Below are 23,805 nucleotides of genomic sequence, written 5' to 3'. Positions count from 1 at the left end.
TCTTGAGAGTCCCTTGGACTGCAAGGAGATCCAACCAGTCAATCCTAAAGGAAATCAGTCATGGGTGTTCATTGGAAGGACTGATGTTGAAGCTGAAACTACAATAGTTTGGCCCCCTGATGTGAAGAACTGACTCATTGGAAAAGACCCTGATGCTGGGAAAGATTGAAGGCAGGAAGAGAAGGGGATGACATCACCTTCATGTCAGAGAAGGGTAGATGGCATCACCGACTTGATGGACATGAGTTTGAGTAAGCTCTGGGAGTTGGTGATGGACAGGGAAGCCTGGCATGCTGCTGTCCATGGGGTCACAAAGAGTCAGACACGACTGAGTGACTGAACTGAAATGACTGACTCTCCCTCACAGTGGATCATTTCCTCATGTAGTCTGTAACTTTTAATTGTGAGCATGTCTTTAGCAGGCACATTGGTTCTTTAGATTTTCCACATGCTTTGCATTATAAAAGTGCCTCAAAGAAAGATTTTGCGTTTGCTTCCGGTCTAGCTCTCAGAGATTCCATCCCACTCAGGATACATTTTCATACTGGTTTCTGGGCTTGGGATTCTCATACCTCATGGACAATATCAATTCAGATCTTACATCTCTATTTGGGGTTTTAATTTCTCAGTGGAGACTCCTTTTTATGCACCAAGTGCCAAGGGCACTAGCTTCCTTGAGGCCACTGGTGTGTTGTGTCTAATACTCTCTTCACAGAGGGACCAGACCTCTAGGACTCTGCTCTGAAGCAGCAATCTTGGTTCCCGTTCCCCACCTAGTGTGAGCCCTCAGTCATGACCTTTATTCCTATATGGTTGCTAAAATGCCAGTCCACAGCCATTAGGACCTGTGTCTGGGCCCAGTGCCCCAGGGGCTTGGATGTCATCCCATACACATATTGCTCTAGTTTTGAGTTCTATCTTCTGTTCTGATGCCTCAACACTTCCTTTTCAAGCTTATATGTATTTTAAAAATTTTTGTGTCTTATCCAGAAATCCTATGGTTTGTAAGAGTTCTGAGGGATTCTTGGAACTCTAAAAGGGGAAGGGTTGTCTCAGCTCGATCTCTCAAGAGATTTTCTGGACAAGATCATCTCAGACTATTAAATTAACACATCCGGTGCATCGCCCTCATTTTGAGGAGAGTCACTAGAGATTCGTCATTAACAACAGTTAGAGCACCTAACTTTTTCAATTTTCACAGCTCTTTGTGTATGGTTTTCCCCGTGGTCATGTATGGATGTGAGAGCTGGACTATAAAGAAAGCTGAGCGCTGAAGAATTGATGCTTTTGAGCTGTGGTGTTGGAGAAGACTCTTGAGAGTCCCTTGGACTGCAAGGAGATCCAATCAATCCATCCTAAAGGAGATCAGTCCTGGGTGTTCTTTGGAAGGACTGATGTTGAAGCTGAAACTCCAATACTTTGGCCACCTGATGTGAAGAGCTGACTCATTGGAAAAGACCCTGATGCTGGGAAAGATTGAGGGCAGAAGGAGAAGGGGACGACAGAGGATGAGATGGTTGGATGGCATCACCGACTCGATGGACATGGGTTTGGGTAGACTCCGGGAGTTGGTGATGGACAGAGAGGCCTGGCATGCTGCAATTCATGGGGTCGCAAAGAGTCGGACACGACTGAGCGACTGAACTGAACTGAACTGAGCGACTGAACTGAACTGAACTGTATATGATCACATGACCTTCATTTCCTTAAATTCTTTCAGTTCATTTCAGTCACTAAGTCATGTCTGACTCTTTGTGACCCCATGGACTGCAGCACATCAGGCTTCCTTGTCCATCACCAACTCCTGAAGCTTGCTCAGACTCATGTCCATCGAGTTTAAATTCTTTAGTAGGTAGAAATGCTCTAAGTATGTCACTTTTGTATGTTGAAGTAGGCAAAAAAGCTAAGAAATTACTCTGGACTGTATTCACCATTCTCTTAGGCATCATCTGAAAACACCCTCAACACCAAACCATGGTTAAGGTAATTCTTTAAAACTAAACATAATGACCAGAAGAAAACTAGATATACTTTTTGTGTCTTTCCCAAGTTTTTTCTTATGATAAATTCCAAAATGACATTTCATCCAAATGAAACATAATTGATTAAGTATAGGCTATAGTTGCTCAGTTACCATAATAAGGAAATGATTTGGGCTTCTTCCCTCACCACAAGTCCAGTTCTGAGCTTAGGCAAAGAGCCCCAAAGAGGAAAACGAAAGCTACCTTAATGGGGCACCTCTTACCCACACTTCTTGTCTGTGGCCAGTGGCCACTGGCGACTCTCACTCCTGAGATCTCTGTCATTTGCACCCATGTTCTCCTTGTTGTTGATGAAAGATTTGACAGGGCTGGATACAGATAAGCACAACCCAAGGGCCATTGACTGGTAGGTTCTGATTTTTAGCTACATCACTAAAATGAATGAAATGGAAGTCACTAAGTAGCGTCTGACTCTTTGCAACACCATGGACTATACAGTTCATGGAGTTCTCCAGGCCAGAATACTGGAGTTGGTAGCTGTTGCCTTCTCCAAGGGCTCTTTCCAACCCAGGGATAGAACTGAGGTCTCCCACATCGCAGGTGGGTTCTTTACCAGCTGAGCCACAGGGGAATCACTAAAATGAGTTTTCCTTAATTATATGATGCCTCAACAGAGAGTAATGGTAGGAATTACCTTTGAAAAAAAGATATAAAATTTGTTTCCTGCTGTATGGGACATCACCAAGATTTGTGTAAACTCTTTTTGTCACCTGTCATCTCATTGGCTTTAAGAGAGTCCTCTGAGAAAAGGAAAGGGAGTTATTATTCATCTCATAGCAGAAGCTGCCTGAAGACCCTCTGGTGTCCCCGGGGCAAACCTGGGGTATCTAGGTTAGCATTGACCTGACACCTTCCTTGACTCAAGTTGCCGTTTGCAGCAGTGATCTGGATTCAGCAGTTCTTTCTAAACTTTACTTCTCTCAGCCCAATAGTTGGGTTTCACCCTCTCATTCTGATCCCTCTGCGTCTCAGCTCCACAGCAGCTGAAATTCCCACACATGTCACTGCCTTCTCACCATAAATCTTCCCCGTTACTCCTGAAATGAACCCACATGGGCTTTCACACAAGCCAACTGCACATTTATCATTTCGATTATATTGACCATTGGCTGCAATCTTCTTAGTCATAACAGACGAGCCAGAGTGATTCATGCAGGAATGATAGGAATGACTGTGACAAATCTTCGGAAAGACAAACATTACATGGTACCTCATTTGTGATGGGAAAATATCCTAGCATAGAAAAGGCATCTGAGTTTGTTAGCTTGGCGAAGCTATAACGTAGCCACTAACATATGGGATTTTTTTTTCTCACAGTCTGATAACAGCTTTATTGCATATGAGTCTATCATTTATCGCTTCCTATGACTGTAAAAAGGGGAAAGAGCATGCTATGCCTTGACTGCCTGACTTATATTCATGATTTATTTGATCAGAAATGTGCCCTTTAACTGTAGCACTTCAATTTATGGTCGTGGTTGGTTTAACAATAAATGAAAAACATAATTAGAGAACATTTAGGAAATCGAGCTGCTACCTTAAATTAGAGCTTCTAATTTGGTCATTATTTTAGCCCCAAACTCTGCTTGAGTTTTGATTTTTGCCCTATAACTTTATAAAAATGATAGAATAAATCAAAAGGGCTAACTAGGTGATGAAAAGTCTTCGCTGGTGGCTCAGTGGTAAAGAATTTGCCTGCCAATGCAGGAGACGCAGGTTCGATCCCAGGGTCAGGAAGATCCTCTGGAGAAGGAAATGGCAACCCACTCCAGTATTCTTGCCTGGGAAATCCCATGGACAAGGAGGCTGGCAGGTTACAGTCCACGGGGTTGCAAAGAGTCGGACACGACTTAGTGACTAACCAACGAAAACCACAGATGAGGAAAAGGCCATGAAGTCTCTTTACGTTGCTTCAGCCTGAAGAGGAGGATCTGTCCAGGGTCACACATTTGTGAGAAGCAGGAAACAACAGGGAGACAAAAGGCAAGGGGCTGCAGGCAACAAGTCTGTGGCACAAAGATGAAAACAGAGAGGAAAGACAGAGAGGAAAGTGGACGAAAGACAGAGAGGCCTGGGGTTCTGCTTTGCCCCGTGCCTGGGCACAGAAACAGTGGTACAGCATCACTCTGAAGAGAAACATAAGAAAAATATATCTCCCAGAAACAGACTCACAGATACAGAGAACAGACTGTGGTTGCCAAGGTAGGGGGTTGGGTGGGGAAGGGAGGACTGGGAGTTGGGGTTAGCAGCAGATACAAACTATCATATGTAGGTGGATAAACAGTAAAGTCCTACTGTATAGCACCGCAGGTGCATGCGTCCTCAGTTGTGTCCAGCTCTTTGGGGCCACGTGGACTGTAGCCTATCAGGCTCCTCTGTCCATGGGATTTCCCAGGTAAGAATACTGGAGTGGGTTGGCATTTCCTTCTCTAGGGATCTTCACCCGACCCAGGGATCAAACCCACGTCTCCTGCATTGGCAGGCAGTTTCTCTGCCACTAAGCCATTGGGGAAGCCCCATTTAGCAGATATACTAGATTTCTTTTAAGTCTTCCCCACTTTCTTTTTTTTAAATCAAAAGATTGGTTTAAGAGACAATGACAGTTGTGAGAAAAGGTGGGAAATTTAGAGTCTGGCACTTATGGGTTCTTATTCAGAAATCTCATAAAAATCCAGAGTAGACAAATATAAAGAGATGAGAGGTATTAACAAAGACAGTAATGTCAAGCCCATGAGGTCAAGAAAAGGCTGAAGCAACATTCCAGTATGTAGGACACTACAGAGGCAAGACAACTGCATATAATACCTGACTCTGAAGTGGAAACTCGCTGTAAAGCAGTTATTAGAACAATTGGCAGACTTGAATGGGTACCATGAATTATTAGATGGTAGTAGTGTATCAAAGTTAAATTCTGGACTTGCATTTTTATTTTATGGTTAAGTGGGAGAATGTTCTTATTTTTAGGTAAGCACATATAGAAATATTCAAGGGTGATATGGCATCAGATAGATAACTGACTCTCAAATGATTAAAGAAAGTAAAATTCTTTGAACTGTACTTAAAACTTTTCTGTAATTGTTTCAAAATTTAAATCTATTTAAAAAATTCTAAAAATTAAAAGTACAGTCAGAAAGGTCAATGTATTCACATCTGTCCATTGCAGCATGATATCAAAAAACTAAAAACAATGAAAATGTGTAACAATTTGTACATGATCATCTCAACTGAGTTTAAAAATATGGAAGAAATGATTATAAAGAAATCTGTGAAAGTGTTATGGTTATGTATATCTATGTGGAAGAACTATGATTTTGTGTTTTTTGGAGGGGCATGTATTATCTACAGAGGAATATATGGTTCACTAGGACTAGATGGTAGAATTTAATCATAAAGTAACAGAAGTGAGGAAAGGGATTAGATGACATAATATTAAGTAAATAGTAGAATTGAATCATACAGAAAAATTGCATATATATGACTTTAGTTTCTGACAAGTCAACTGTGCATATTCAAATTGTAGTTTTCATATAACCTAGGCCTGAAATGCAAGCCAACAACTTTATCTGTTGCCTAACAATAGAAATGGTGAAGGACTCCAATGCTGTGGGAAGAACTGGCAGTGCTGGATTCATTAAGAAATGGTAAAGACTAAACTAATCCTGAATATTAATGTATCCTGGGCAATTCATGGACTTTTCCAGAGTAATTTTCATTTGACATGCTGTGTAGGATGTAACCTTTGGTTGAAAAGTGACTCTAGCTTTGATTTTAGGTTAAGTTTTAATATTTAATTCCTTCTAGGGATCTTAGCTAAATCATCTAATTTTTTTTAAACTGAGGTAGCTCAAATGGTAGAGAATCCACCTGCAATGCAGAAGACCTGGGTTTGATCCGTGGATTGGGAAGATCCTCTGGAGGAGGGCATGGCAACCAATTCCAGTATTCTTGCCTGGAGAATCCCCATGGACAGAAGAGCCCGGCTAGCTACTGTCCATGGGGTTGCAAAGAGTCAGACACGACTGAACGACTAAGCACAGCACAGCACATAATCACAAAGCATAAAAATTTCATTTCAATGATTCATTTTTAACATGGTACAGGACAGTGAAAAAAGAATTTTCATTTTCCATAATTCTACAGATTTGTTTAAAAGAAAAGGAAACTCACATTTAACATTTGGAAAGAAAAGTGATTAGATCAAATCACTGGGGAAAGGCCCTTCAGTAACGGCAATCAAGGTAGGGACCCACCTGAGCCTGGCTTCTGTAGCCAAAGTAGAAGTAAAGACTTTGTTTAGAGGCATGAGGCATCCCCCCTAAAGAGACTAGGTAAAATAGTATGAAGACGCACACAGAGACACACCTCCACACGGACATACTCCTTCCCCCGGCCCCCACCACACCCTTTTGTCTTTCTCTCTCTTCAGCGAAGCCTTTCTTTTTCCCTGGGTGCCTGCATTTGTGCTCAGTTGTGCTGACTCTTTGGGACTGCATGGACTGCAGCCTGCCAGGCTCCTCTGCCCATGGAATTTTCCAGGCAAGAATACTGGAATGAGTTGCCAATTCATACTCCAGGGGATCTTCCCCAACCAGGAACTGAACCCGTGTCTCCTGTGTCTCCTGCATTGGCAGGCAAATTCTTTACCACTGAGCCACCTGGGAAGCCCCTTTTCTTTTTCCCTACCTATGGACAAATTCTCTTTCCCCATTCAGAATCCTCCCTGGGGCGAAGTTGTAGTTTACTATGTATGAGACTCTCATAGCATTTTCACAGCCTCTCCAAGCCTCACTTTCCTCCTGGTAAAACAGCTATAAGAGTAGTTCCAGCTTTGTTAGGATGTGTGAATATTTTTTAAAGGATTCATGTGAAGTGCTTTACATGAATCCTTTAATGTTACTTCTCTTCTGTATTAGTTTCCTGTTGTTGCTGTAACAAATAACCACAGACTTAGTGGCCTAAATAACACGCTTTGATAACTCGCAGCTGTGAAGGTTAGGAGTCTAACGTGGGTCTCCCTGAGCTGAGATCAAAGGTGTGGGCAGGGCTGTAGTCTCTCTGACTCCGGTGTTATTGCTTTGGTTGTGTCCAACTCTTTGCGACCCCATAGGCTGTTGCCCCCCAGGCTCCTATGACCATGGTATTCTCCAGGCAAGAATACTGGAGTGGGTTGCTATGCCCTCCTCCAGGGAGGCTGGAGGAGATCAATTTCCTTGCATTTTCAACTTCTGGAGGTTGCCTGCCTTCCACGGTTAGTGGCCCCCTTCTTTCTATCCCTCCAAGCTCTGCTTCCATGATCAGATCTCCTTTAGACTCGCCTACTTTCTTCTTCTGGATAAGGACCCTTGTGATCCCATTGTACCCACCCAGATAAACCAGGATTATCTTCTCATCTCAATATCCATAACTCACATCTGCAGAGTCCGTTTTGCCATGTAAAGTGACATATATGGTCATGGATGTCTTGGGGTCAGCATGGATTATTCTGCCTACCACACTTTCCCTTTCTGCCCATATTTTTTAACCCCCAGGTGTTCCTCAATCTGGCCTAAACCTCCCTTTCTTGCTTGAATTCTCTCAGGTCTCCTACTCATTCATCCTGCTTCCTGCTATTAATTTCTCCTTCTCTTCCAATTCAAATCCTGCCCATTCCACAAGTCCCAGTCAAATCGTAAGCCCTTTAGTAAAGCCTGTCCAGGCCATCAGCTTATAAGGATAGCTGCCTAAACCCTATTGCATGTAGTAGCTGTACCATTCATTTGGCAGATACTCTGCCTTCTTGTCACATATTCATGGCACATGTGAAAGTTGTTCAGTTGTGTCTGACTCTTTGTGACCCCATGGACTTTCCAGCCCACAGAATTCTCTAGGCCAAAATACTAGAGTGGGTAGCCTTTTCCTTTTCCAGGGGATCTTCCCAACCTAGGGATTGAACCCAGGTTTCCAGCACTACAGGCAGATTTTTTTAACCAGCTGAGCCACCAGGGAATCCCATCATGGCACATAGGTGCTGCATACACATTGAATAAATAAATGAATCTCCACCACCAGACTTTAAGAAATTGAGTCTTTTTGTCTTTTTTCCCCAGCTTTATTGAGGTATAATTAACATATAATATTGTGTTAGTTTAAGGTATACAATATGATGATATTATATACATATATATTGGAAAATGATTACCATAATAAGTTTAATTAACACATCGATTGCCTAACCTAATTACCATTTTTTGGTATGGAAACATTTAAGATCAACTCTGTTAACAATTTTCAAGTACACAATACAGTTTTGCTAACTGAGGACATAAGAAACACAGAACTTATTCACATATAACTGGAAGTTTGTATTCTTTGGCCAACATCTCCCCATTTCCCCGCCCCAACCCCTGGCAACCACCAACCTACTTATAGAGCCATGTCTTATGCTGCTTTCTAATTCAACACTGAAGTGTGGTTGAGGGGAGATACATGGCAATGATGAAAAGATAAATCATGTCCAGGAGCTCCAGGGAGGAAATATTTCCAGAGTCCCATCTGCTTCCTTAATTTAGAGCAATACCAGCTTACCTCCTACAAAAACATCTAGGGCAAGGGGTCTTTATTCTCGTTGATCTAGGGTCTATGACAACCTTTACTAACAATTTTTCCTAAACTCTTCCTGTCCAACTTCTCATGCTCTCTTAATATGGTACCCATGTGTATGGCCAATAGAAGCTCTTACAGAACCACAATGTCACTGCTGAGAAGAGATCCAGAGGCCACCATTGTCTGTGCAGGGTAGGGCAGAAGTGAGACATGGGAAGACTCAAACCCTCTCATTCTACCTGAGGATGCCATTCTTAAGAATCTGTGACCTCCCTTAATTTGCATATCACTAGTATATTATTTATTGGCTGATAGTTTTCATTGTTTAAAGAGTTTTGGAGAGGAGGCTTTTGTTATTCTATTTCACTCCCAAAGATAGATATCACTACTTCATGTGTAATTTTGTCTTTCCAGTTTTTGATGACCAAATTTCTGTAAGTAAATATTTTTACTTTTCTACTACTATTTTTTAAAAAATATCTTTAATGGACCTATCTTTGTCAGCTCATAGCATATATTGAGCAGTTTTTTGCAGTCAAGGAAAAGGGAAAAGAAAATTTGGTTTCTTTTTTCCTTATGATTCTACCAGCCTAAAGTTCATATGGAAATACACATCACACAATGCTATTTGTTGAGACAAAAATTTGTCTCACATTTTGACAGATGAGTTGAAACCTTTTTATATAATTCAGCAAACAATTAATACATGAACACTTAAAGGGTTTTTGAGAAACAAATAGATGAAAAAGAAATAGTTCTGACCATCATGGAAGATCACACATGAGCATATAAAGCTGCCCATGAACTATTTCAGGCATCCATTCTTGCTCACCACTCGTGATAGATTGGGCACTAGACCAAGAAAAATTAAACCCTAGATGTGAAAAAAAAAAAAGTTCCTTTCAACTTACTGGGCAAACAACCAAGACTGCAGACCTCTCAGGTTTCAGAAAAATTACAGAGACTCTTTACTGATGGTAAATTTGCTCTTCCAGCAACATACAACTTTTTCTGTATCCGTAGTTTTTGTGCCTTTTCTGTGACTGTGTTTCACAGTTGGGCACAGATGTGGAGTTTCACTTGTGTTCAACTGTAGAAAATTAATTTGTAACTTTCCCCCCTCCCTTTGGGGAAAAAAATCAGGAAGGAACTTAAATACAAGGCTTTTCCTCCTATTTTACATTCAAACATGTCTTGCAGGAAATGAACAAATAGTGATTCTCAAATATAACATTGTGCTTCTATGTGCTGCAGTACAAAAAGAGCTTTACTGGAATTTTGTGTGTTCCGGAAGTTGAGATTTTTTAAGGACAAATGTGGGACTTGCATTTTTCCACTTCCTGTAGAATATAAATGCCAAATTCCTTAGCCTAACACTCAAGATCTCCAAAAGCTCATCCCAGCTCACTTCCAATCTTATCTAGGTCCATCCTGATTTCATGAACCCAGCAATGTCTTGTGAGCCATGCTAAAGATTTTTACCTCCAAATCGTTTTTTCCTCTGGATTATCCTTCTATCTTTCCTTCCCTCACCCCCCAATCCCACTGTCAAATTATTTATTCTTCAAGGTACATCTTCAGAGAAAAGGCATCCATAAAGCAACCCACACATCATCTCCAAGTTAGAATTTCCTCCTTTCTTGGGTTTTCATAATTTTGCATAACTAAGGATTACAGCTTTTGTAATGAGGAATAAAAAGTAAAAGTGACTTAACAGCTTATCAAATAAAACTTGAACATAGTTTTTTTTTTTAAAGGGCAAGAAATTCTTTCAGAACCAAAGAGGTACATTCATACCTTCAAATGCTCTCCCTAATAAGCAAAAAGAATAGAAATGCCAACCAACATAGGAAGCAGTAACAAGATAGAGTTGTCCTATGGGTCAAATGTTACTATTTTTAAAAATAATGGAAAGATGGGGAGAAAGCAATTAAAAAGCTAAAAAAAAAAAAAATTGGATGTGACCTACAAGAAGAAAGTCAACAACATTTTAATGGGAGATTTAAAAATGATAAATGAATACATGCATACTCCTGCAAAATTTCTTCAATTAATGTGTGGGTTTAATGCAAATACTAATAAAAATTCCAATGTGATTTTTTTAATTAAATAAAGGAAGTGAAGTTTATTGGGAAAAACTAAACAGACATGATTTAAAATATATATTGGAAAAAGAAAGAATAACGCAGTGACATTAGTTCTGCCTGATACCAAAACATATAAAAGCTACACTAATTAAAGTAGAATGCTGTTGGAAGATGACTAAAGAGATAACAGAACAGAACAGATAGCCTAGAAATAAATCTCATTATATATAATACTTTAGGAAATGATAAAGAGAAAAGAAAGACTTTTCTTTTTTTTTTTAAGAAAGGACTTTTCAATAACTGGTGTTGAAGATTTTAGCTATTTAAGAAGAATTTTCTCATTCCACACTTCAGAATAAAATGTGTTCTAAGTGGAATTTTAAAACTAATGATTAAAATAGTAAAACCTTCAGACAAAGTAGAAGAGGTGAATATTTTTTTAATGTCTGGAGGAGAAGGTTCTTTAAGGTTAGAAGTATGAAAAGGAAGCAAAAGAGGAATGAAGTAATATTTGATCACATAAGTCCCAAAGGTTTGCATATTAAATATAAACAAGTAACTGACTGATGTCTGGTCAGTTGGTGAAGCAGCTTCAGGCTCTGATAAAATGTTCCCCTCCACCTTTAGTGCCTACATCTATTCCAAACACACAGTAATAATAAATAGGATATGAAAAGGAAAAATCGAAATGATATAATTGAGTTCAAGAAAGGAGACCAAATAATAATAATAAAGAAAGGAGACAAAAGCAAAAATAAACAAGTAGGACCTAATCAAACTTTTTTGCACAGCAAAGGAAGCTGTCAAGAAAATAAAAAAGAGAACCTACTGAATGGGGGAAAACACTTGCAAATGATATGACTAATAATGAGTTAATATACATACAAAATATATAAACAGCTCTTACAACTCAGTATCAAAAAAACAAACAACCCAATTTTAAAAATGGGCAGAAAACCTGAGTAGACATTTTTCTAAAGATATACAGATCGTTAACAGGCACATGAAAAGATACTCAACATTCCTAATCATCAGAGAAATGCAAATCAAAACCACAATGAGATATACCTCACATTTGTCAGAAAGGCTATCATCAAAAAGAACATAAATAAAAAATTTTGGCAAGGATCTGAAGAAAAGGGAACTCTTGTACATTTCTTGGGGGAATGTAATTAGTGCAGCTACAGTGGAAAAGAGTATGGAGGTTCCTTAAAAAAACTAAAAATAGACCTACCATATGACCCAGCAATTCCACTCCTGGATACATATCCGAAAAAACAAAAACACCAATTCAAAAAGATACAGGCATCCTAGTGTTCATAGAAGCATTATTTACAATCGCCAAGACATGGAAGCAATCTAAGTGTCCACCAACAGATGATTGAATAAAGAAGATGTGGTATATATAAACAATGCAATACTACTCAGCCATAAAGAAGAATGAAATTTTGCCTTTTGCAAAAAGGGATGGGCCTGTAGGGTATTATGCTTAGTGAAATAAGTCAGATAGATAAAGACAAATAGTATATGTCATTACTGATATGTGGAATCTAAATAAAACAAACATAGCCAAATAGAAAAACTTTCAGTTACAAAAAAACAAACTGTTGGTCACTAGTGGGGACAGGGAAAGGGTTTGTAGTAAGAAAAATGTAGGAGATTAGGGAATATAATTACTATGTATAAAATAACTAAGATACAAAGATATAGTATACAGCACAGAGGGTATTACATAAAAATTTTAATGGAATATAATCTATAAAAATTTTGAATCACTATATTGTACACCTTTATTTTCTTGGGCTCCAAAATCACTCCAGATGGTGACTGCAGACATGAAATTAAAAGATGCTCATTGGGAGAAAAGCTATGACAAACCTAGGCAGTGTGTTAAAAAGCAGAGACATCACTTTGCTGACAAAGGTCCATATAGTCGAAGCTATAGCTTTTTCAGTAGTCAAGTATGGATGTGAGAGTTGGACCATAAAGGCTGAGTGCCAAAGAATTGATGCTTTCAAATTGTGGTGCTGGAGAAGACTCTTGAGAGTCTCTTGGACTGCAAGGAGTTCAAGCCAGTCAAACTTAAAGGAAATCATCCCTGCATATTCATTGGAAGGACTGATGCTGAAGCTGAAGCTCCAATACTTTGGCCAAAGGCAGGAGGAGAAGGGGACAACAGAGGATGAGATGGTTGGATGGCATCACCGACTCAATGGTCATGAGTTTGAGCAAACTCTGGGCGATGGTGAAGGACGGGAAAGCCTGGCATGCTGCAGTCCATGGGGTCACAAAGAGTTGGATACGACTTAGTGACTGAACAATTGTATATTGTAACTATACCTCAATGAACAAATTAAAAAAACATAAATGTAAATACCACCATGGAATTGAAGCAAACAAAACCCACCACAGTTGAAGAGAGAAGAATTTCAGCTGTATACCTTCCAGTCTTCCATTCCCATGTCCAAGGCTGCAGCTCGCACAGATACAGCATCATACAGAGAACACTGAGGACAAAGATTAGGGCTGAGACTCCCTCTAGTCATATGAAACTGAAAGGAAAAGTTGGCTTACCCATAGCTTAGAGGTGTGGGTTCATAGGCAGCTGCAGAAGTTGGGAAGTAGGAATTCAAAGACACAACTTGAGGCATGAAAGAGTTTGTGATATCTACAATGTATCTTATCCTGGTACTAACCAGATTCGACCCTACTTAGCTTCCAAGATCAGAGGAGATCAGGGGTGTTCAGGGTGGCAAGGCACACTGGGGTCTCCAGTTCAGAACTGGGTATGCAGTAGAAGTTTGATGTTCCGGACTTACTTTGATATTGTAGGTTTCAGTCTATGGCCATATCATCTAAAACAAAACCATGTGAAATTTGAAAGAAAAAAAGAGGATGGGAAAGACTGGTATGTGCCAAAAGCAATGTCATATAGGAAGGGGTGAACTTGGAGGGAAAGGGGAAGAGAAGAAATAAAAAAAAGTCTAAAAACCTTTCTACTAAAAATGAGCCACAGTGTTCTCATGTCAGTAGACCAGGTTGAGGCCTTGACTTAGAGGGAAAGTCAGCTTCGAGGTGACAGCCAGGTTCACTTCTGAGCAGGGAGGGGAAAGGAGAGACAGAACACACTCACATGGAAGACAGGGTATCTTTAAAGTCATATTGTGCCATTGTAGATGAGAGTAACTACAGCCTCCTTTGGGATGAAATGTGAACGCTGAATGGCTCCAATAATTTAGGACAAAGCAGAAAATCAAAGGACCCTAAAAGGATGTTAATTACCGGAAGAGTACAGAATCTCTTAGAACAGACGCCCTTTCTGAAAAGATAGCAATCCTAGTCCTGAAGGGGTAAATTTAATACTGAGACCACACAGAAAAGTAAGATTGCAAAGGAGATCTAAACAACTTTAAATAAGGATTTTCCATAGAAAGCATCTTCTTCAAAGAAAATACTTTTAAATATTTTGTCCTATTTTACAAACACATTCCTAGACATCCCAAAGTTCTCCCTAAAGAGAGACAGCATCTCCAAGACAAGAAATAGGATTTTGCAAGCTTTTGAAAAAACATATCTATGAGTTGAACATTTGTTTTGTCTCAATGGTTGAAATAGGTTCCAGTTCTACAAAGGTGGACTTGGTCCTCCTACAGAATAAAGCATGATTTGATTATTAAAGGATTTGCCAATGTAGCTACAGTCAGAAAAGAAGACGTCTACTTGCTAGATTTATCCTTCTTCTCTCTCTTTCTTCATCTTTCCTGTCTTCCTTGAATTACAAATTCCCACGTCCATAAAGGCCAGGCAAGCTGTGTAAACACAAGTTGTGGATGTGAGTGTGGGAAGTCTGGGGCAATGGTGGGCTGGAGAACACAGGCTCCATGGGAATGGGCAAAGTTACCGGCCAGCAAGAGCCAGCAGGCACCTTGCAGGAATGCAGGCCCAGTGCTAAGAGACAATCCCATTTTTGCAATAAGCCAGAATTATAGATATTCATATGAAATCCATCAGGTTTTGAAATGGCTGCAATTGATTCAAATATTTGTTTAAATTCGGCAGGCCAACTTTGGCCTTTTTGGCCACTTTGCAGTCTCTGATTTAACCTATTTAAGGCTAATGGTCTCATCTACCTCACAGGAGTATTATATAGATTGATAGATTTCTTTTTTTAAATAACAAAAGCTATACTCATTGAGCCTTTACTTTTTGCTAGTCAATACTTGAAGTGCTCTGCAGGTATTAATTCATTTTTACCTCATGTCAACTCCATGATGAAAGGACCTCATTTTGTAGATGAGAAATAGAGGTACATAAAAAACAGATGAGATGATGCACAATTAGCATGCTAGTAACACTTCATGTGCTACCAGAACACAAGGCAGTATTACAATTATTAATGAAGGATGGGACTTTTCTGGTCATACAGTGTCTAAGACTCCATGCTCCCAGTGCAGAGGTGTGGATCCTAGCCCTGGTCGGGAAACTAGATTCTGCATGCCAAAATGACGATCAAAGATTCTGAGTGCTCCAACTAAGGCCCAGTGCAGCAAAATAAATTTTCAAAAAAAATTATAATGGTGGAATAAGGAGACTCTTTTGAAACTGGAAGGAAAAGTTGCACAACAGTCTTCTGAAGAGCTGGGAGTCTAGATGTGTTCTAGTTATCTTGCTGTATAACAAATCACCTCAAAACTTATCAGATCAAAACAATAATTTACTGTCATTTCTCATGGTTTGGGGGTTGATGGGTTCATCTGGGCAGTTCTTATTGGGGCCACTCATGCAGCTGTAGTCAGATGGCTTCTGAGGCTGGGGTCACATGAAGGCTTCTTCATTCAGACGTTACGCACTTGGGCCAGGATGGCTGGAACCACTGGGTGCTGCCTGGGCATGGCTTTCTTCACAGGACCTCTCAATGTGGCTAGCTTTGGCTTCCTTACAGCATGGTGGCGTCAGGGTAATTGAACTTAAATGGTGCCTCGGGCCTCCAAGAGCAAACCTGCCAAGGGACAAAAAGTGGAAGAGGTCTATGAGAGCTAGGCACTGAAAGTGGCAGTCACTTTCACTTATTCTTGGTCAGAGCAGTCACAGAACCTACCCAGACTGAAGGGACGGGTCATAGGCTCCACCTCTTAGTGGGAGAAGTGACCGAGAATGGATAGCCATCTTTCATCTGCCGAAGGATGGCCGACCAAATGGATAATCTCCATCATGCCAGTTGACAGGCTATCACCAGGGGGAATCACTGCCAATTTTTGTCCTGGTTTTGCCTGAGTTCCGTCTCCATGACAGTGAGATTATCTAGGCCAAGGGGACATGCAACAGGGGAGTTGCAGTTCCCCAAAGGAAAATCATGTAGTCCTCGCTACGAAAAAAAAAGATGAATGGATGCTATAGAGGTAAAAAGCAATCCTGCTTCAGACATTTATTATTTGATTTAAATCTATTTTTGATCAACATGAGAATCTTCACATAAACCCTTGCCCCTCCTTCCATGCCCTTCACACACAAACACTGTCTGTGTCCCTCATTTTATTCAAATAACAAATATTCACCAGTGGCAATGCTAGGCAGGGCTAGGCTAGGCTCTGTGTGGGGGATCAAAGAAGAATCTGCACTGGAGCTTGCCCACCAGTCATTCACTCTTGAGTAGGGGGAAAACTCAGGAACAACAGTAACATCAGAGAGGAAAGAGGAGGTGCCATAAGAAGCACAGACAAAGTGCTCTGGAAGTTTAAAGGAAAGGGAGATTTCCCCCAGCTGCATCCTAATTGTCTTGTCTGGTTACTGATTCCCGTGTTGTTGAACAACGGCAAACCAGTCACACTGAATAGTTCACAGGGCCGCTCCTTCTTCTGCCTCCAGACCATCAGCTCCTCTGAGGCAGGGCTGGAGAATTCTGACAGGCATATTGCAGGGGCTCATGTCTATAGACTGAAGAATGCCGCTCCAACAGAAGAGAACATCAACAAGATGCTATCTGAATATGCAATATATGCTCATAAATATAGGCCTTTATTAGCTTAAGTACAGCCTAGATGCAGCCGGAAACATGGTGCATCCTTTATCATCGCAAAAGCAATTAGGGGTGAGTATGGCTTATTTATTTATGATATAGTTTGCTTAACTATTTATGATATAGTTAGCAGGTAGTTTTTTTCCTATTCTATAACTGTGCTCTTTTAAGAAGTTTGAAAATGTGTCCTTTTGAGTTTTAATGTAAACTCAGTTACTAAACTAATTACTTTTAATTTACCTGATTAAAATGAGTATTAATAGCATGAATGTTACCTGTTTTATAAAAAATGCATGTGTTTTAACTATATATATATGTCTTAAGTATGCATATGTGTGTATATATACATGTGCACATATGTGGATATATTCTTATGTTTATACAGACATTTTTTACAGTTTATTTTTAATTAAAGGATAATTGAATTACAGAATTGTGTTGGTTCTGCTATACATCAACAGGAATCAGCCATAGGTATACATATGTCCCCTGTCTCTTGAACCTCCCTCCCACCTCCCACCCCATCCCACCCCTCTAGGTTGTTGTCACAGAGCACCAGTTTGAGCTTTGTGAGCCATACAGCAATGTCCTGCTGGCTGTTTTGCATATTGTAGTGTATTTGTTTCCATGCTACTCTCTCCATTGGGAGAAGGCAATGGCACCCCACTCCAGTGTTCTTGCCTGGAGAATCCCAGGGACGGCGGAGCCTGGTGGGCTGCCGTCTATGGGGTCGCACAGAGTCGGACACGACTGAAGCGACTTAGCAGCAGCATTAGCTTCCTCATATTTCTTCAATGCACTAAATAGGAGATTAAGAGGAGATTAAAGGCCACCTTACCTTGCCCTCTCCACTCCCCCCACCCCTTCCCCTTCCCCCCCCACCCCCCTGGAATGATGTATCTTTCTAATGGCGCCTCCTGCTTCCAATGGCTGACATCTCACTTGGGTGTGTCCTCCACTGCAGCTATGGAGAGATGTCAAATAAAGGTGATTGACTGTCATAGTAAAACACACATTGGTGATGGCTCTACAAGGACTTTTACACATGGTAATCTCAGATTTCTTCATGGAAAGTTCTTTTGTGTGTGTCCCATTAGAGTGTCACCTTTTGGCATCCCTTCCAAGTCTTTCTGAAAAACATACTATGTTTTCTTTTTTGTTTCTTATTTTTAAATGACAGATAGTTAGGAAATATCTCCTTCTCTCATATAATTATTTTCCTCAGTTTTTCTCCATTAAACAGCAATTACCCTCATGCATAATCTTTCTAAGTAGTTATTTTCTAGCTCCCAAAGAGAATAATCACAGTGAAGGCATTCATCTTACATACTTCATCGTTTTTCTCAGCAGGAAACTTCTAGTGAATATAATTTGTACCACAGTAACTAACATAGACATTTAAACATGCTTGGTAGTTAATTTTTTTTTTGAGTGGGACCAAGTTTAAAGATGCAACATTCATCAGTTTCACAAAGGGTGGTTTTCCTGGATTCTCTCCAAAAGTACCTTCAAGGAAAATTAGATATGTGACTACTGTACTTCAAATATTTTCCAAGGGAGAGATGGAGTGAAAAAAAAAATTGTTTCCTCTGGCTTAAATTACCTCATTTTTGTACTGTGCTACGCACTTTACAAAAGATGCAAATTGTCTGCTTTATGGAGAAGTAAAACCCCTCCAGGATTTATTTCTTGATGCCAGCAATATTGAAAAACAATTTAATTCACATTATACAAAAAAATCCTTAGATAGATTTAACAATTAAACATATAAATCAAGTCACAGCAAAGTAGTGGAAAGCAGAAACAAGCAGTTATGACATCTTTAGAAGAATTATAACTTATCCAAGCTCAGAAACAGTAAATGAAATATCAAAGGACAAAAACAAGAGATGTGATGTTTTGTAAATTGTAACATTAAAGATGATTTTAACACACAACATTATTTTACCAAAGATCATTCATGATTAATTTAGAAGAAATTATTCTTGGCTTTTGGCATTCAGCGATGGTCACATTTCACAAGCAATCCCCAAAGCCAGTGACATAGAGAACCATGTTATTTTGAGTCAAAATTTGAATTATGCTGAGACCATGGTATGCCTGACAGAATCCCTCATGTGAAAGCATCCTATATGACCTCCCAGCACCTGAATTTCAAGGAGGCCTTGTTCTTTTTACCAGGTTATTGTGACATACTTCTCTCCAGAAGCCACATGTTAATATATTAATATTTGTACAAAGGAAAACATTCACTGCAATAGTTTTTCTCAAATGTGGGGATTCAGAAAGGTTTTACTCAGTATATATTTCTGGAGAATGATACCATCGCTGGGAAATTCTATAGAATGGTGATAATGGAAAGATCAGTGGAAATTTGCTGAATTTCTAGAGATATTAGCTGAATCAGGACTCTAACTGGCTTTAGAAAAATTGCAACTTTGAATGACAGTATACAAGGGAATCAATTAATACAAGGGATCAATTTTTAACAATCACTGATAAAAAAAAGGAAAAAGAAAAAAAGAAAAATACACATACATACACACTAAAGATCCTTGTCCCCATCATACAGAACAAGAATCACAAGCAGTTAATGTGATTTCTAACAAGGAGAACTCTTGAATTAAATTATCTCTCCTGGCAGTATTAACAGCACGCCCAGCTGGACAAGTCCCAAGGTTATATACCTCAGGAACGACAACAGCGGTTCCCAGCCACACCTGCATTCCTGCATGCTGTTACATCTCCTTCCTGTTTCTCTCTGAGCTGGTCACACTATCATGAACCTACATCTGGACGATGGGCTTCCCAGGCGGTGCTAGGGGTAAAGAATCCACCTGCCAATCAAGACTCCGGTTCCATCCCTGGATCAGGAAGATCCCCTGGAGGAGGAAATGGCAACCCTCTCCAGCATTCTCACCTGGGAAATTCCATGGATGGAGGATCCTGGTGGGCTATAGTCCATGGAGTTGAAAAAGAGTCAGACACAACTGAGCACAAGGCACAGTAGCATAATTGGTCCATGGCAAGCCCTCCAGTCAGTCCCTCCAGGCTCCAGCCCATTTCATAGTCAATCCATCAGACACATTCCCAAGAGGTTGCTGTCTGAAATGCAAGTGTAGCCTTGTCCCTCCCAGCTTTAAAATACTTCAGGGAATGGCCCATTGCCTTCAAGAGACTTCCCAATTCTTTCTTTCTTATTCTGGTAAAAAAAAAACAAAAACATGAAGTTTACTACTGTAACCATTTTTAAGTATACCATACATTTGTGTTAATTAACTATAAGCACATTGTTGTGCTGAAGAGATCTCTTGAACTTCTTCATCTTGCAGAGGCTGAAACTCTGTATCCACTGAATAATTCCCCATTTCCCCTCTCCTAGTTCTTGATAATCACTATTCTGCTTCCTGTCTCTCTGAGTTTAAGAACTTTAGATACTTCATGTAAGTGGAATCATAGAGCATCTGTCCTCTTGTGACTGGCTTATTTTACTTAGCATAATATCCTCAAGGTTCATCCACACTGTGGCAGGCAACAAGACTTCCTTTTTAAGACTGAATAATATTAATATTCCACTCTACATGGAGATCACCACATTTTATTCAGCGATTCATCCACTGATGGACACTTGGGTTGTTGCCATCTCTTGGCTATTGTGAATAATGCTACTTTGAGCAAAAGTGGACAAACACCTCTCTCTTCAAAATCCTGCTTTCAATCCTTTTGGATACATACCAAGGAAATGGGATTATTGGATCACATGATAATTCTATTTTTTGAGGAACTTTCATACCATTTTCCATAGTGGCTACACTATTTTACATTCCCATCAACAGTGCACAAGGGTTCTAATTTTTCCATATCTTCACCAGTACTTATTACATTAGTCCCCTCTTATCTGTGGTTTCACTTTCCATGGTTTCAGTTAGCCATGGTTCAAAAATATTACATGGAAAAATTCCAGAAAGAAACAATTCATAAGTTTTAAACTGTGGGCCATTCTGAGTAGCATGATGAAATTGCGAGCCACCCTACTCCAACCCACACAGGACGTGAATCATTCCCTTGTCCAGTGAATCCACCCTGTAGTCACTTAGCAGCCGTCTTGATTATCAGCTCAACTGTCATGATATCTCAGTGCTTGTGTTCAAGTAACCCTTATTTTACTTAATAATGGTCCCAAAATGCAAAGGTAGTGATGCTGGAGAGACTACTATATTGTTCTTATTTTACAGTGGTCAGTCCCTTGTGATTAGTGAAATGGAACATCTTTTCATGTTTGTTGGCCATTTGTACATCTTTTTTCTCTTTTGGAGACATGTCTAGTGAAGTCCTTTTTTTTTTTTTTTTTTAATCTAGGGTCTTGTTGTTGTTGTTGTTTTGTTTTGTTTTTCTATTGTTGAGTTGCTGTTCTTAATTCTTAAGCATGGTCTACACCCTTCCTGATCTGATTTGGACATCAGCCTCATTTCCGTCCTCTCCTTAGCTCACACATTTCTCTTTGGCAGGCTCAGTTCTTAGAAGTGCTCTACGAGAGGAGCTGGGCTATTGATGTCTCCAAGTGTAGCTCCTGCCAGGGTGCTCCCCTCTCTACTCCAAAAACATCTTGACCGCTGGAGAAAAATTCTACTTCTGTTATAAAGAACAATTACCTCGGGGGGATTACCTCTGAGAGGCCTTCTCCCACCATGTCCTGTAGCCCATCCACTATTTGTTGCAAAGAGAACCAAGTTCACCCTCTTCTGGACCATAGATTGACTCTATGTTCAGGGCTGATCACATGGGCCTGTGATTTTTATGCGTATCTGACTCTCCTATGAGATGATAAGCTCCTTAAGGTCAGCGCCAATCTTACTTAATATTCAGACTCTGATGCCAAGCATGGAGACTGCTATGGGATCTATATTGTTAATTTTTTCTTTCTGAAGGAAGGGAGGGGAGAAGGAAGAAAGACTGGTGGGCAGGTGAGCAAGCAGGAGCAAAGGGAAATACATAGCCAGGCTTCTTCTCTGTGCCACCTGGTTCTCCTCACCCAGGACTAGAGAACCCTGAAGACCTGGTCACTAGGGTCCCACCCGTACCCATGTCTCAACTTCACCAAGTTGAAATGGCTTAGTCCTCACAAGGGTCACTCTCCCCATCCAGCTGCAGGGTTCAAGATGGGAGTTTAGATCCAGGGACTGGAAATGACAGTCTTGGGCAATCTGGCAAATATACTGATCAAGTCTTGGATTGTTGAGAAAACAATCATTTACTCCGTGTCAGCCAATATTCGAAGACCTTCAGATTTGTTATCACATTTCACACATTTCAATTCTTTTTCAATCCTTTGGGAACTTTGGTATTATCCCCACTTTCTGCAGGGTTCAAGATGGGAGTTTAGATCCAGGGACTGGAAATGACAGTCTTGGGCAATCTGGCAAATATACTGATCAAGTCTTGGATTGTTGAGAAAACAATCATTTACTCCGTGTCAGCCAATATTTGAAGACCTTCAGATTTGTTATCACATTTCACACATTTCAATTCTTTTTCAATCCTTTGGGAACTTTGGTATTATCCCCACTTTTGAGATCCAGCCAGGATTCTTATTAAGTTTCTTTAAGGCTGTGTTCTGATTATTGTATCATGACACCCAAGGTTGGAGTCCTTTTAGATTTACAATAGATTCGGTCCATTTCTTTCATATTTATTAGGTACTGGGGCTATAAAGTTCATAGACTGAGAGTCTTTTAGGCCTAGTAAATACCTTAGAGAACATCTAGCCTAATCCCCTTAATTTACAAATGAGGAAGCTGACAACTTGACATGATTTAAAACCATACAGTGAATGTTGCTGTTTAGTCGCTAAGTCATCTCTGACTCTGTGACCCCATGGACTGTAGCCAGCCAGGCTCCTCTATCCATGGAATTTTTCAGGTGAGAATACTGGAATGGGTTGCCATTTCCTTTTCCAGGGGATCTTCCTGACCTGGGGATCAAATTTGCATCTCCTTTGTATCCTGCATCTCCTGCATTGGCAGGTGGATTCTTTACTACTGAGCCACCTGGGATGATATAATCATGCTCTGTAAAGATTTTTTTTTCCATTTGATTTTAAGTTTTTTATTTTTTAATATGAAATCAATACAAGCTCAGGAAAATTAAAAATTAAATAAAATTAAAAATAATCCATAATTCATGTTGATAAACATGGTTTTAGACTTAGTTTATTTGTACCCCATTTTAGGCCTTAGAAGACAGATGAATTTATTCAGTGAATGGTTGTATATTTGTACATAAGCACACAAGTACGTATAGAATTAGTTTATATTATATTCTTTATAAAATATGGTATTCTTGCTGAATACTTTGAATAACTTATTTCATTAAAAATATTTATAAATATTCTTTAATATGGAAAGGATTTTCACCATAATCATAAAAATAATACTTTTTCACTGGGGAAACATTTTTTAAAAATATGTAACTCCAAAGTAAAACTACCTATTATCACCAAGAGAAAACCTCCATTAAGACTTTGGGTTGTTTTTTTTTTTGAGAGGAGAGTATCTTTTTGCTGTTTATGAATGCGTATTTAACAGAAACAAATGGAATAGACATTTTCAATCCTTGATATATTTTTGCCAAATTACTTTCCAGAAAATTTGTTTTTATTAAAATGAACAGCATCGATGAATGAAACTGTTCATCTCACAGTATCTTTTCCAACTTCAAATATTATCTTTTAAATTTTGGGGTTAATTTTATGGTGGGGAAAAATGGTTATGAATGTGAACTTTAAAAATACTGATGGTTATGAAAATAATTGCTCATAATTGTCTCATTTTATGACACAAAACAGATTAAGTATGTACAACTAAACATACTTGAGAGCTCTGTACAACCAAACTCTAGTTTCTATCATACCTATTTAGACTGTTTTAAACCAAGATCACATTGGCTTTTAAACTGTTTTGAAAACTGCATTATATTAAATGAGAATGAAAGAATAAGAAAGTACCTGGCAAGGCAGGTAAAACAGCCTCAAATAAGACTTCTGTGGAAGAGACAAAGGCAGCATCTCTCTGTAATCTGT

At 39.6% G+C, this 23,805-nt stretch overlaps 1 protein-coding gene across 3 annotated transcripts in view; it reads right to left on the bottom strand.

The window, feature by feature from the left end:
* Positions 1 to 15,410: 15,410 nt before the first annotated feature.
* The window catches only part of LOC145541502 (protein bicaudal D homolog 1-like), a 43,275-nt gene continuing 34,880 nt past the window's right edge, over positions 15,411 to 23,805 (bottom strand). For 2 of the 3 annotated variants that reach the window (XR_014079072.1, XM_081578167.1), the window contains exon 2: positions 15,411 to 15,710. Coding sequence is in view for 1 of the 3 variants with exons in the window: in XM_081578167.1 (XP_081434293.1) it covers positions 15,648 to 15,710 (63 nt within the window). In the remaining 2 variants the exon portion in view is untranslated. Of the gene's footprint in view, positions 15,711 to 19,647; positions 19,930 to 23,805 lie in introns of all 3 variants that reach the window. The other variant, XR_014079071.1, reaches the window with a different exon arrangement.

The sequence above is a fragment of the Giraffa tippelskirchi genome, chromosome 3 (genome assembly GCF_054371585.1).
Source record: "Giraffa tippelskirchi isolate mGirTip1 chromosome 3, T2T-mGirTip1v1.2.pri, whole genome shotgun sequence".
NCBI classification, from domain to species: Eukaryota; Metazoa; Chordata; class Mammalia; order Artiodactyla; family Giraffidae; genus Giraffa; species Giraffa tippelskirchi.
This window is presented reverse-complemented; position numbering and strand designations above follow the sequence as displayed.